At 48.6% G+C, this 15,289-nt stretch overlaps 1 protein-coding gene across 18 annotated transcripts in view; it reads left to right on the top strand.

Annotated features, from left to right (window-relative positions):
- LOC144510160 (AP2-associated protein kinase 1-like) overlaps positions 1-15,289 on the top strand; it is a 150,455-nt gene that overhangs the window by 36,520 nt on the left and 98,646 nt on the right. For all 18 annotated transcript variants that reach the window (XM_078239554.1, XM_078239557.1, XM_078239555.1 and 15 more), the window contains exons 2-4: positions 1,419-1,537; positions 3,278-3,386; positions 13,238-13,380. In XM_078239554.1, coding sequence (XP_078095680.1) covers positions 1,419-1,537; positions 3,278-3,386; positions 13,238-13,380 — 371 coding nt within the window. The remainder of the gene's footprint in view (positions 1-1,418; positions 1,538-3,277; positions 3,387-13,237; positions 13,381-15,289) is intronic.

The raw sequence follows: 15,289 nt of genomic DNA on the forward strand, positions 1-15,289 counted from the left end.
AACTCACTTTTCTCCTGAAAACCTACCTCCCTGCCCAAGCTTTTTAGTCACCTGACTAGACATCACCTTGCGTAGCTGTAATCATCCTTGGTTTTATCGCGCTCCTATGAAGGACCTTGGGGGGGGCGTTTTGATACGTTAAAGTCACTATTGACATATAGGTCATTGCTGCTGTTGCTTCCTTCACTCTTCCCCCTGCCTTTCCTGGCTGCTGCACTTGCTTAAAACCTGTTACGTCGACAACTTTTTGTGGAGTTCTGAAGACCTGAGCCGTGGACTCGGGGAATATTCAGTGATGAGAAACAGCGTCTTCTGTTTTGCTTTCGGATTTCCAGCATCCATAGCATTCTGCTGCCGGGTGATTAAGCTTGACAGATAATTCAGAATCTGACCATTTCTGTCCCTGATACTAATCGATTTCGGATGCACAATTGTGCCAGTGAGAGCCACATGTGTCCAGTGTGAAAGTGACTTGGGTGGAGAGCTGGCAGAGTTAAAGTTAAAAGTTAAAGTTTATTTCTTAATCACAAGTCAGGCTTACATTAACACTGCAATGAAGTTACTGTGAAATTCCCCTGGTCGCCACACCCCGGCGCCTGTTTGGGTCAATGCGCCTAACCAGCACGTCTTTCAGACTGTGGGAGGACCCGGATGTTGGGTGATGAATTGCTGCCGGTGCCTTCAGCTCAAAGCACCAAATGGTTAGTGAATTCTTCCAGGTGTTGGGCATTCTGATTCTATGAAGAGAAATCAGCTGGCATGAGTGCATCTCTGAATTGTCCCAAATGACTTCAGTCACAATGAAACTACTTTCGGGAGCACCCACTGCTACTTGCTGATGAATGTGATCAATTCTGACAATTCGAGTTGCCAAGGAAGTAAAGGACTGTTTGAATCTGCTTTTGTCACTTATGTTTGAGGAAGAAAGATACAAAAGCCCGTCACAGTCCACCTGTCAGGCTAAACCTACTCCTAATAGTTTCCCAGGTCACATCATGAGTAGAGTCAGCCATGTTGGGGGTGCTGAAAGAAAGCTTGGCTGGAGGAGTTGCCAGCACGTGTAATGTTGGAGAACTTGCCCGAAGATTTGGGTGGCACGGTGGTTAGCACTGCTGCTTCACAGCGCCGGGGACCCGGGTTCGATTCCAGGCTTGGGTCACTGTCCCTGTGTGGAGTTTGCACATTCTCCCCGTGTCTGTGTGGGTTTCCTCTGGGTGCTCCGGTCTCCTTCCACACTCCAAAGATGTGCAGGTTAGGTTGATTGGCCGTGGGGAGTTGACCCTTGTTGTTAGGGGGTTATGGGATAGAGCCTGGGTGGGATTGTTGTCGGTGCAGGCTTGATGGGCCAAATGGTGGCCTCCTGCACTGTAGGGATACTGTGATTCTATGAATAAAGCTTTTGTTTGTTTGTTTCCCAGGTGGTTTTGCGATTGTGTTCCTGGTAAAGACTCACAATGGCGTTAAAAGTGCACTGAAGAGGATGTATGTCAACAATGAACATGATCTGCAGGTGTGCAAGCGAGAGATCCAAATCATGGTGAGTGGCAAATGTTTACAGGCATTGGGTCTTTACATCGGACGTAGTTCTGAGCTACCAAGTGCTGAATATCTTCCCAGTCTGCAAAAGGAGGCAGGGGAGAATTCTGTACCGCCTACAGTAGCGATTCAAAAGAGGGCTGATGGACGTGGGAGGGAAGTCCATGGTAGAATATTGAGGTTGTGTTTGGAGGGGAAATGAAAGGCAAACAATAAATCAGCACCTGTTCTGGACCAGACGGACCCGGCTCGCTACGATTCCCATGGCGGGTGGAATAGGAAAGTTCCAGTCCATGTGTCTGGCGCGCTCTCTCTCTCTCTCTCTCTCTCTCTTTTTCGCTCTCTCTCTCTTCCTCCCTCTCTCTCTCTCTTCCTCCCTCTTCCTCCCTCTTCCTCCCCCTTCCTCCCCCTTCCTCCCCCTTCCTCCCCCTTCCTCCCCCTTCCTCCCCCTTCCTCCCCCTTCCTCCCCCTTCCTCCCCCTTCCTCCCCCTTCCTCCCCCTTCCTCCCCCTTCCTCCCTCTCTCTCTCTCCCTCTTTCTCTCTCTCTCCCTTATTCTCTCTCCCTCTTTCTCTCTCTCTCCCTCTTTCTCTCTCTCTCCCTCTTTCTCTCTCTCTCCCTCTTTCTCTCTCTCTATCCCTCTTTCTCTCTCTCTCTCCCTCTTTCTCTCTCTCCCTCTTTCTCTCTCTCTCTCTTTCTCTCTCTCCCTCTTTCTCTCTCTCTCCCTCTTTCTCTCTCTCTCCCTCTTTCTCTCTCCCTCCCTCTTTCTCTCTCTCTCCCTCTTTCTCTCCCTCTCCCTCTTTCTCTCCCTCTCCCTCTTTCTCTCCCTCTTTCTCTCCCTCTCCCTCTTTCTCTCCCTCTCCCTCTTTCTCTCCCTCTCCCTCCCTCTTTCTCTCCCTCCCTCTTTCTCTCCCTCCCTCTTTCTCTCCCTCCCTCTTTCTCTCCCTCCCTCTTTCTCTCCCTCCCTCTTTCTCTCCCTCCCTCCCTCCCTCCCTCCCTCCCTCCCTCCCTCCCTCCCTCCCTCCCTCCCTCCCTCCCTCCCTCTCTCCCTCCCTCCCTCCCTCTCTCTTCCTCTCTCTCTCCCTCTCTTGCCATTCTCTCCAAGCATTCCTTTCATTGTTAGTCTTCAGAGAAGTAGAAGTGAACTAATTGAAAACATTTATTGAATGAATAAACTATTGATGTCTAAGATAATGTTTCGATATGGTCCGTTTTGTTTTTCTGTGACCATTTTCTGTTTCTGTGACAGAAAGAACTTGAGATTGATATTGGGAGCCGTTGATCTGTCCTGTGCACCACTCATACCCCCACCCCCCCACTTGCTCTTTCTCTCCATCCCCAGTCTTCTGTCACGTCCTGAAGTTGCTGACTGCTGCTGCCGTGCTGCTGTACCAGCATCGACTCTCAGCTGTCTTGTTCAGGTGGCTGTTTTTCCTCGCGTGGGCACAGGCAGTGAATGTTGGCAGACTGGGTTACATTCAGGATGCACCACAACCCAGCGAGTTGCACTCTCCGCTGAAGCCCGCACACCCACGCTTTCCAGAAAGCAGTTGCTGGATGGCAGGCTTCCCAAGTCCTGAGATATTGTGGCCAGTTGTCATCATTCTCCTGCCGCGTGGCTGAGAATCACAAGTGCAACTTTGTCAGAGAGCATGACTCTGCAAATGATTATTTGGACAGCAGTGCGATGCCAGTAAAAACAAGCAGTGACCTGCTTGTGACCAAGTATCATCTTTATTCCAGAGGGACCTGGCAGGGCACAAGAACATTGTTGGTTATATTGATTCCAGTACCACGGCTGTCGGCTCCGGAGAAGTCTGGGAAGTGCTGATCCTGATGGATTTTTGTCGAGGTGAGGGCGTTTATTTCATTACCTAATGGAATCTGCATCAGTGAAATGCGTTTGTGCATCTGACTTGATTTATTACAGAGAGGTCAGAGCCTTCATTTTAATTCCTTCCTTGCGCATTAATGTATCAGTGGGGAATAAACCTTCCATCCCGAGAGGTGATAGCCGCAGAAACTCGTGGACTTGACTGGGATTTATCCACATTACTTTGCAAGGACAAATAACCAATGAGAGCCGCGAAACATGTCAAGAATAATTTTTTTATTTCATTTTTAAAGCAGTCAGCTGGAACAAATTCTCACCTGATGGTCACGGGCAGCGGGGGGGGATTCTAAACTGGCCTGAAGTGGATAGTGATGCATTTTGGTGGGTCCAATTCAGATGGGAGCGACAAAATAAATGGCAGAACCACCAGGAGCATAAACACACAGAGAAATCTGGGAGTACAGGTCCACAGATACTTAAAAGTGGCAGCACAGGTGGAAAAGGTGATGAAGAAACCATATGGCATGCTTGCCTTCATCGGACGGGGCATCGAGTATAAAAGTTGGCAAGTTATGTTACAGTTGCATAAAACGTTGGTTAGGTCACATTTGGAATCCTGTGTCCAATTCTGGGTCGTCACACTACCAGGAGAACGTGGTGGCTTTGGAGCGGGTACAGAAAAGGTTTATCAGGATGTTGCCTGGTATGGAGGGTATTAGCTATGAGGAGAGATTGAATAAGCTAGGATTGTTGTCCCTGGAAAGACGGAGGCTGAGGAGTGACCTGATAGAAGTTTATAAAATTATGAGGGACATAGATCAGGTGAATTGTTGGAAGCTTTTTCCCAGGGCAGAAATGACAAGGTAAGCGGGGGGGGGGGGGAAGGTTCAGTGGAGATGTGCGGGGGAAGTTTTTTACACAGAGGGTGGTGGGGGCCTGGAATGCACTGCCAAGTGAGGGGGTTGAGGCAGTTACATTAGGCACATTTAAGACTTCTCTGAATAGACACATGAACAGGCGGGGAATAGAGGGATACAGGTAATTGGTCTAGATAGGACAACGTGATCGATCGGTGCAGGCTTGGTGGACCGTAAGGCCTGTTCCTGTGCTCTACTGTTCTCTGTTCTTTGAACACAACCTCGTGGTTTGTATTGAATTTGCCTCCTTTAAGGCATCTCTTAAAACCTACCACTTTTTCCAAGCTTTTGGCCACCTCCTTATGTGTGTCCATGTCATGTTTGGCTTGATAATGCTCCTGTGAAGTGCATTGGGATACTCCGATACATTAATTCTGTGGGATGGCGCTGGCATGGCCAGCATTTATTGGCCATTCCTGGGGACAGTTATGAGTGGATCTGGAGTCACATGTAGGCCAGACCAGGTAAGAACGGCAAATTGCCTTCACTAAAGAGACATTAGTGAACCGGATGGGTTTTTACTACAATCAGCAATGGGTCATCATTTGACTTTTAATTCCAGGATTTTATTTATTTCATCTGCCACGCTGGAATTTGAACCCGGGTCCCCAGGGCATTAGCCTGGGCCTCTGGATTACTAGTCCAGCAACAATACCACCAGGCTACTGCCTTCCCTTTGGGTCTGGAGTCATGTGCAGGCCAGACCTGGTAAGGATGGCAGATTTCCTTCCCTGTAGGGTATTAGTGAACCAGATAAGTTTTTATAATGGGTGGCGCAGTGGTTAACACTGCTGCCTTACAGCGCCAGGGACCCAGGTTCAATTCCAGCCTCGGGTCACTGTCTGTGTGGAGTTTGCACGTTCTCCCCGTGCCTGTGTGGGTTTCCTCCAGGTGCTCCGGTTTCCTCCCATAGTCCAAAGATGTGTCGATTAGGTTGATTGGCCAAGGTAAATTGCCCCATAGTGTCAGGGGGGGCTAGCAGGGTAAATAATGTGGGGTTGGGGGGATAGGGCCTGGATGGGATTGTTGTTGATGCAGACTCGATGGGCCGAATGGCCTCCTTCTGCACTGTAGGGATTCTATGATAAGCCAATTGGTGATAGTTTCATGGTCACCGTTGCTTTCATCTGCTGGACCCATCAGCAGGCTGAATCTATCCCTGACATGAATACAATGGCTCCTGAGGAAAGGAATTTGCATTTAAATTTGGAAACATTTTGCTTGTCAGATTTCTTGCAAATGAAAAAATAAACCTGCATTCAATCATGACCAGGGAAGGATATGAGATTTGCACAGAAATATTCATGATTCAGCTTCAAACGATTTTGGCCTTGATTTTTCTTAACCCCCCACCCACTCCCAAACACACGCATTTGCGTGCAGAGGAGACATCCCATGTACTTTTGAACCCAAAGCACTGTGAATTGCCCTGTGTCTTTAGTGCAATGAAATGTCTGAAGGCACTCTACAGGAGTGTGATAAAAGAAGAAATAACACTGAGCCACGTAAGGAGATATTAGATCAGATGGCCAAAAACTTTGGTCCAAGAATTCTGCCTTCAGAAATATCTTCGGGGTGGGGGGAGGGGAAGAGAGTTAGAGAGGCGGAGGCAGAGAATTCCAGAGCTTGCGGCACAGGCAGCTGAAGGCACGGCCACAAATCATACAGCCCTTATAACTGGCCACGCACAAGAGGCTGGAGTTAGAGGAGGAGCGCAGGTGTGCTGGAGGGTTGTGATGCTGGAGGAGGTTGCAGAAGTACGGAGGGGCAAGGCCATGGAGAGATGTGGAAACAAGGATGACAATCTTAAAGTCAAGACTGGGAGCCAAAAGTATAGGTGGCACAGTGGGTTAGCACTGCTGCCTCACAGCGCCAGGGGCCCGGGTTCGATTCCTGGCGTGGGTCACTGTCTGTGCAGAGTCTGCGTGCTCTCCCCGTGTCTGCGTGAGTTTTCATCGCATGCTCCAGTTTCCTCCCACAGTCCAAAGATGTGCGGGTTAGATGGATTGGCCATGCTAAATTGTCCCTTAGTGTCAGGGGAACTAGCTAGGGTAAATGCATGGGGTTATGGGGAGAGGACCTCGGTGGGATTGTGGTCGGTACAGACTCAATGGGCCGAATGGCCTCCTTCTGCACTGTCGGATTCTATATATTTAGAGGAAATTTGGGAAGCACCATTCCGCTGGTTACCCTCCTCAGCACAAGCACCCTTGCTCTCTGCGCATGGTCTGGTGCAAATGTTCTGTAGGACCAGATTTTCAGGGCAGAATGAGCTTTTGCAAGTCAAGGTTTCAAATGGGGTGATTCGGGTACCAAGGCATGACAGCACTAAATTAACTGTCCTGCACATTTACGTACTTGTTGAGTGTTGTGCAGGTACATTTCTGCCAATTTTGCATGAATTGTCTTGTAGGTAGCAAGTGTTGCTAACAAATCACTACCCCGTACTTCATCTTCATCCAGGCTGAAGTCACGGCGAGAAGGGAGGGCGAGTCCTGTAGTGATAAGTTGATTGGAACCTTTTGGGTAGAACTGTTAAATACAGTCTTGGAGTAAGTGAACAGAAGAACTAGGAGGAGGAGTAGGCCATCTGGCCCCTCGAGCCTGCTCCGCCATTCAATAAGATCATGGCTGATCTTTTCGTGGACTCAGCTCCACTTACCCGCCCGCTCACCATAACCCTTAATTCCATTCCTGTTCAAAAATGTATCCTTGCCTTAAAAACATTCAACGAGGTAGCCTCAACTGCTTCACTGGGCGGGGAATTCCACAGATTCACAACTCTTTGGGTGAAGAAGTTCCTCCTCAACTCAGTCCTAAATCTGCTCCGCCTTATTTTGAGGCTGTGCCCCCTAGTTCTATTTTCACCTGCCAGTGGAAACAACTTCCCTGCTTCTATCTTATCTATTCCCTTCATAATCTTCTATGTTTCTATAAGATCTCCCCTCATTCTTCTGAATTCCAATGAGTATAGCCCCAGTCTATTCAGTCTCTCCTCATAAACCAACCCTCTCAACTCCAGAACCAACATTAGCATTAAGGAATATTAGCAATCGGGTTTTGAGTCAGAGCAAGAAAATTCTGGGCCTCATTTCTGTCGCATACGGAAAAGACCAGTTCTGGGTTACTTCCTTGACCACTGTGGAGCTTCCTCCGTAAGTAAACGATCCAAAATATTCACTCACGCAGGAGAGAAGTGCTCCTGACTTGAGGCATGTTTCTACAAAGGTAAAGCTTTCTCAGTCTCTTGCTTTTGGTGTTCTTTGTGAGGCAATTGCTGTGCATTGTCACTCGTTCAGTCACCAGATTAAACCGTGGTTCCAGAGGGTGTGTGTTTGGCGATTACAAATGTCGTCGCATCTTTCCAAGCTCTTATGTTGCCTGTTTGTCTTGGGAAAGAGAGTCTGGTGATTTGTTCTTTCCCCCTTTGATTTCTTGCCCAATTCTGTCATGTCCGATTCTGCGCGTTATACAGAATCTGCAATTACTGCACCATTGGAAGCAAAGGATTTGGGCTCTGCCAGTTAACTCGGCTGAATCCAGCTCTCGATGCCCGTCCGCGCGTTCAGAGACTTGTGTTTCTTGCCAGTCTGTACTTGTCATCAGTTGCTGCAGGGAAGGAAGGACCATTTGTATTATGGTGTGCAGTTGGAGCAAGGAAACCCCAAGCATGTCCTGTCACATAATTTAGGTGGCACGATGGCACAGTGGTTAGCACTGCAGTCTCACAGCGCCATGGACCCGGGTTTGATTCCCAGCTTGGGTCACAGTCTGTGTGGAGTTTGCACGTTCTCCCCCGTGTCTGCGTGGGTTTCCTCCGAGTGCTCCAGTTCTCTCCCACAGTCCAAAGATGTGCGGGTTAGGTGGATTGGCCATGGTGAATTGTCCCTTATTGTCAGGGGGATTAGCAGGGTAAATGCATGGTGTTATGGGCAGAGGGCCTGGGTGGGATTCTGGTTGGTGCAGACTCAATGGGCCGAATGGCCTCTTTCTGCACTGTAGGGATTCTATGATTCTGCGATAATGAGAACCAAGATAGTTTTCCATTTGGTCTCAGAACCCCTCCAAAGTCTTGTGTGCGCAGGAAAACCTGGGAACAGTGTTGGCGAAAGCGCTTGTGCAGATGAATAATGGATGTTCCCGAGCTGAGCCCGGAATGCTGCACTTTATCACAGTAATGGCCACTCTGCTGTGCCGCTCGCTGTTGGAGAGCGGGTTTGGTCAACCCACCCAGGTTTTAATGGTGCAAATTGCCTTCCTCCATTGCCTTGGCACGCATTTAGATTACACTTAGTTATTCCCCAACCCTGGTCGAACGGCTGGGTGCAAAGTTATGGGTGCCATTATCTCATTTGTTACACTCGAGCTTCCTTTTGAGCTGTGGATGGTGTTTGCAGGTTTCCATGGCTACAGCTGAATGTCCCTGCCATCCGATTTTGTTTTTGCGGTCTTCAACACCACAAGTTACTGCTTTAGTGTTTCCTAGCGATGCTTAAAGGAGAAAATCTCTTTGTCTTTTATTTGTTCTTCCTCGCCACTTGCCTTGAGTTGATCTATTATGTTGACGGAGGGGACAGGAGAGGGACTTGTTCCAATATCTTCATAAATGCTGCTTGCATGAGAGCACCTGTGATGAGGCACATCAGCAAAACTAACCGTAGCAAGTGGTTGAACTTGGGAGCTCAAATTTTGGAGAATGATGGGCACTACCATGGTCCTGGATTCAGCTTTGTTTTTTAATTTGTTCATGAGACGTGGGCATCATGGGCTAAGCCAATATTTGTTGCCCATCCCTATTTGCCCTTGACTTGCTCACCCATTTCAGGGGGCAGTTGAGAATCAACCACATTGCTGTGGATCTGGAGTCACGTGCAGGCCAGATCAGGTAAGGATGGCAGACTTACTTCCCGAAAGGACATTAGTGAATCAGGTGGGATCTTTTTAATGACAGTCAACCATGGTTTTGTGGTCATCATTAGACCTTATAAATCCAGATTTTCATTGAATTTGAATTTCACCATCTGCAGTGGCAGGATTTGAACCAGCGAACCCAGTGCTTTACCCTGGATCTCTGGATTACTAGCCCAGTGACAATACCACGATGCCACCGCCTCCTGTCTTGTTCAGCCACATTTTCTTTTCCTATCATTGGCAGCCATGCCTCAGCTCTAAGCTCTGGAGCCTATCTCTCAAAACTCCACCTTAAACCTCTCACTCCTCATCAGAGTTACTTCTTTTAATCTATCTCTTTGGGTGACTCATCTGAATGCCCCCTCCCAAGCTAACGTCATCGCTGTCTTGTTAAGCTCCTGTCTTGAGTCGTTCTACTTGGCTCTAAGTTGTCGTCCTGGTGCAATGCCCGAAGCGCCTTGCGGAACATCTCCGCTCAGGCCACAAGCATGATCGCAGCCTCCTAGTCACTTGCCATTTCAGTACACCAGCTTGCTGTGAGACTCTGTCTCTTCTGTCCTCAGCCTTGCTGCACTGTTTCAGTGAAGCTCAACACTAGCTTCAGCAAGTGGTGAGGGCATCACAGTGGCACAGTGAGTTAGCACTGCTGCCTCACAGCACCAGGGACCCAGGTTCAATTCCAGCCTCGGGTCACTGTCTTGTGTGGAGTTTGCACGTTCTCCCCGTGTCTGCGTGGGTTTCCTCTGGGTGCTCCGGTTTCCTCCCACACTCCAAAGATGTGCGAGTTAGGTTGATTGGCCAGGTTAAATTGACCCTAGTATCAGGGGGATTCGCAGGGTAAATGAGGGTTACAGGGATAGGGCCTGGGTGGGATGGTGGCTGGTACAGACTCAATGGGCCGAATGGCCTCCTTCTGTATTGCAGGGATTCTATGATTCTATGAACAGCAGCTGTACAGTCTTCAGTGCTTGGCTTTGTGTTGAATAGTTTCAGATCATGATCTTAATCTGTTTGTTTTTGCCCTGTGCCATTCTTGCCCTTGTCTGTAATGTTTTCTGCTTTGAACATAGAACATAGAAAATTACAGCACAGGAACAGGCCCTTCGGCACTCCAAGCCATGCTGCCTGACTGAACTAAAACCCCCTACCCTTCCAGGGACCATATCCCTCCATTCCCATCCTATTCATGTACTTGTCCAGACGCCCCTTAAAAGTCGCTATCGTATCTGCTTTGGGTCGGAGCTGCTCATTGTTCTGCCAGTCCCTCTGACCAGCTGCTTTGTTTATAACCATTACCACTGCCTTTTCATTTTGTTCCGTGACACCTTTGCAATTTAACCTTTCCTGCCCCCGACCCCATCCTAAAACTTTCCCTTTCACTGTTCCTCCCGTCACCCCTTTAAACAGCAGAAAGCCGTCACATTTCCACATTTATTTCACTTCTGAGGGAGAGTCCTATTCGACTCTAAATGTGAACTTATCCTCTTTCCACAATTTTTATCTTATTCATTCGCGGGACATGGGCGCTGCTGGCTGGGCCCAGCATTTATTGCCCACCCTAGTTGCCCGAGAGCATTTGAGAGTCAACTACATTGCTGTGGCTCTGGAGTCAAATGTAGGCCAGACCGGGTAAGGACGGCAGATTTCCTTCCCTAAAGGACATTAGTGAACCAGATGGGTTTTTCCGACAATCGACAATGGTTTCATGGTCGTCAGTAGGTTCTTAATTCTTGATTTTCTTTTTTATTGAATTCAAATTCCACCATCTGCCGTGGCGGGATTCGAGTCTAATTCCCCAGAACGTTAGCTGAGTTTTCGGATTAATAGTCCAGCGATGATACCACTGGGCCATCGCCTACCAGCTGCTGCCACACCTGCCTACCGAGTATTTGCAGCAAGTTCTTTTCTTATCTCCAATTTCCAGCATCTGCAGTATTTATTATACTAGGGAGACTTGCCTTACTCATTCACCTGTTCTCAGTATAATAACAGCTGCCTGGCTTTGCCAATGGGAAAGGGTGGGTGAGGTGGTGAGAATGGCAGCATTTTCTCCCATATCTCAGCCACGACTTCACGGGTGTGCAAGCTAAGTATCTTTTAACCCGTTTTTTGGGTAACAGTGGAAGTATTCACTCTTTGCTTTTATGTTTTCAGTAAAGTTATTGCAAAGTAACCAAACAAATGGGCGAGCCGAGAAATGATTCACTCTCCAAATATCTGCCTGAAAGGCGCAAGCTTTTTTCCACACCCTTCAGTCTATTGCCATTTTAAGGGGGAATTGGTTGATGGCATTTGGGGTTGATGCCCTGACACTGCTCATACTGTCCGTATGCACCACTTTGAGGACAGGAACCAGACCTCTGTCCAACTATTTAACTCGTGGTCTGCTCCTCTTTGCTGTGATCTCCAAGCCCATTGTTTAATGGCAGAATGAAGTTTGCAATGTTATAACTGAATTCCAAAGCTCCTGTCGTCTGTGAAATTGCTTTCCACGTGGTATTCCTCTGAGCTCAAAGCTGCGCAACCGGATAAGATTTCAGCCAGGTTCCATTTGTTCACTCCCTCTTTTGCCCTTATTGCGTGATTATCGTGGTCACATTGAGCAGGTTTTGAACCCAAACCGGCAAATCTTCAGAGGTTGTCTCCTCTTGCCGTCAGCTTCCGTGGGCGGCACGGTGGCAGAGTGGTTAGCCCTGCTGCCTCGCAGCACTAGGGGACCCGGGTTCGATTCCCACCTTGGGTCACTGTCTGTGTGGAGTTTGCACGTTCTCCCCGTGTCTGCGTGGGTTTCCTCCGGGTGCTCCGGTTTCCTCCCACAGCCCCAAAGATGTGTGGATTAGGTGGATTGGCCATGTATGTTGCCCCATAGTGTCAGGGGGAGTAGCTAGGGTAAATGCATGGGGTTATGGGGATAGAGCCTGGGTGGGATTGTGGTCAGTGCAGACTCGATAGGCCGGATGGCCTCCTTCTGCACTATAGACTCTGTGATGTGAACAATCTGAAGGAGGAGCTGAATTCTACTATGACATCTTGGGGGAGCAATGAGAGCCTTGAAATGATGACATGAGTCACTCACACTGAATGTGGAATGTCGTATCCAATCCACTGGACAGCTGAGGGTCGATGGGGTTGATTTCCTGCTTAACTGGTGTTGCAGCACAAAGGAAGAACTTGAAGGTTGGGGAACGGATCAATCCCCAAGTCCAGTCTGGATTAACTTGTGTGAAAGCTGTCTGTCGGACATTTCCCTCACATCCCAATGGCCTGGCCCAGGCAGTGAAGCGGATGTGCTAATTCTGTTCCTTTGTTGCTTTGCATGAACGGGGAAATTTTGACTGTCTGTCTCCTTTCCCTGTCGAGCCCCACCCCCTTTGTAAGTTCAGCCCTTCCAAAATGGGCCATCCTGTTAGTTGTGTGCAGTACACAGACAGTGAAGACCATCCAACATAGCACAGTTCATCCATATCTCTTCCAAGCACTTTACAGTTATTAGGTCAGTGAATTTTCTGAGAACTCTGACCTACTTATCAGCTCACAGGTTGAAGCGTTCTGTCCATTTGTCATACTGTCGCAGCTTGTGCTGAAAAAGTGCTTCATATTTACCCTTTCTCCATTGATTGGTATCTTGGGGACCCCCTCACAATTGTGCCTTTCAAAGTTAAGGAGCTTTCGCTTCAGCTGAGTTGGGTGCGTGTGAGCTGTGTCGTGAACTGGGCTATATTTGTTAAGGAGTGCCATGGTGGCACAATTTGCTGCCTCACAGCGCCAGGGACCCGGGTTCGATTCCCCCGTGTCTGGCGTGGGTTTCCTCCGGGGGCTGCAGTTAAGGTGTGCGGGTTAGGTTGATTGGCCATGCTAAATTGACCCGAGTGTCAGGGGGATTAGCAGGGTAAATGTGAGGGTTTACGGAAGTGGGGCGTGGGTGGGATTGTGGTCGGTGCAGACTCAATGGGCCGAATGGCCTCCTTCTGCACTGTGATTGTGTGTGTGTGTGTTGGGCTCTCTAATTAACTCTTGCCTCCTTTTTTCCTCTTGTCGCAGGAGGCCAAGTGGTGAACCTGATGAACCAACGATTGCAGACCGGCTTCACTGAGAACGAAGTATTGCAGATATTCTGTGACACGTGTGAAGCAGTCGCGAGGTTGCACCAGTGCAAAACGCCCATCATCCACCGGGATTTGAAGGTGATTGAAACTTGCCTATGGAGACCCGACAGTCCAAAGAAAACTGCAGTTTAAAAGCTGTTGGCCTTCCCTGTCCTGTACCTGACTGAAGGGAAGGCTGCGAGAGGGAGTCCGGTTGACTCAACACTTTGTAAAAAAATGTCCTCATCTCCAGCGTACCAAGTTTAAAGTTTATTTATTAGTGTCACAAGTAGGCTGACATTAGCACTGCAATGAAGTTACTGTGAAAATCCCCTAGTTGCCCACACTCCGGCATCTGTTCGGGCACACTGAGGGAGAATTTAGTATGGCCAATGCACCCTAACCAGCACGTCTTTCGGACTGTGGGAGGAAACCAGAGCACCCGGAGGAAACCCATGCAGATGCAGGGAGAATGTGCAGACTCCACACAGACAGTGACCCAAGCCGGGAATCGGACCTGGGTACCTGGTGCTGTGAGGCAGCAGTGCTAACCACTGTGCTGCCTCACAAAACTCTCAAAGAGAGAGGACACTTGGTCTGGTTGCACCATGTGCGGCCGCATCTTTAAGGGGCGAAACTTCCTGAAGGTTTTGTGCATTTGGCAAAAGTGTCAGAAACCTCGTGCTTCTGTACATGGTGGTGTGTGATACTTGACCACTCACCCATGAATGAATTGTGACCACAAAGCATTGTTCTGCCAGGAATCTCCTCCCACTGCCTTTTTCCCACAAATAGTGAGTTGTACACACAAAGCAAGGTTCTGTCCTACATGTAGTTTGGGTCCTCCTCCCACCCTCGTCTACAGAAGGAGTCTGAAGCAGCGTCTTACCTTACAGCACGACAGTGTTTCCCTCTCCATCCCTTCCCTTCTCCCAAGTTGCCCCAGTGTATTGAACCATGAGCAGGTGGCATACTAGAAGATGAAGGTGTACGTTTTTCTTTCTACCCGGTGTGATAAATCATGAGTCCGAAGCAATGCCTTGCTACGTGGAACCTTATTCTTCCTGTCTGCTTGGTAAATTATGCGCACAAAGCAGTGTCCCGCCACATCACACATCGGAGCATGTTTTTACAGCACTGTTCTGCGGTCATTATTTGTGTGGGAGGAAACCGGAGCACCCGGAGGAAACCCATGCAGACATGGGGAGAACGTGCAAACTGCACACAGGCAGATATCCAAGTCCGAAATCGAACTCTGGCGCTGTGAGGGGCAGCAGTGCTTGCCACCTTGTTGCCCATGAGTTTCTCACTGATGTATGGGCTGGTAGCTGATGCCAGCAGGTTTGATATGAACGTCAGAGAGCTGTAATTTGTCTCCGCTGTCCTGGATTCAGTAATTAAACCAACCAGGGGTTTTTCTTGTTCCTGATTGCTGCTCAGTGACTTCAACATACAAACTAGGAGCAGGAGTAGGCCACTGAGCCCCTCGAGCCTGCTCCACTAGTCAATAAGATCATGGCTGATCTGATTGTAACCTCAACCCCACATTTCCACCGACTCCCCAATAGCCTTATCCTTACCACAAATCTATCAAGCTCTGCCTTAAAAATATTCAAAGACTCTGCTTCGACTGACTTTTGAGGAACGGAGTTCCAGAGACTCGTGGCATTTTGAGAGAAAAATGTTCCCCTCATCTCTGTCTTAAATGCGTCACCCCTTATTTTAAGATAGTGACCTCTGTTTCTAGATTCTCCCACAAGGGGAATCATCCTTTCTACATCCTCCCTGTCAAGACCTCTCAAGATCTTGTATGTATCATCCAAGTCATATCTTACTCTTCTAAACTCCAGCAGTTATAAGCGTAGCCTGTCCAACCTTTCCTCATAAGACAACCCATTCATTTAATGAGACAGCTCGAGTGTGAACAAAGAGCATTACAGCACAGGAACAGGCCCTTCGGCCCACCAAGCCTGCACCAATTCCTAACCCTTATTTAGACCCACTATTT

Source organism: Mustelus asterias, chromosome 22 (assembly GCF_964213995.1).
Source record: "Mustelus asterias chromosome 22, sMusAst1.hap1.1, whole genome shotgun sequence".
NCBI classification, from domain to species: Eukaryota; Metazoa; Chordata; class Chondrichthyes; order Carcharhiniformes; family Triakidae; genus Mustelus; species Mustelus asterias.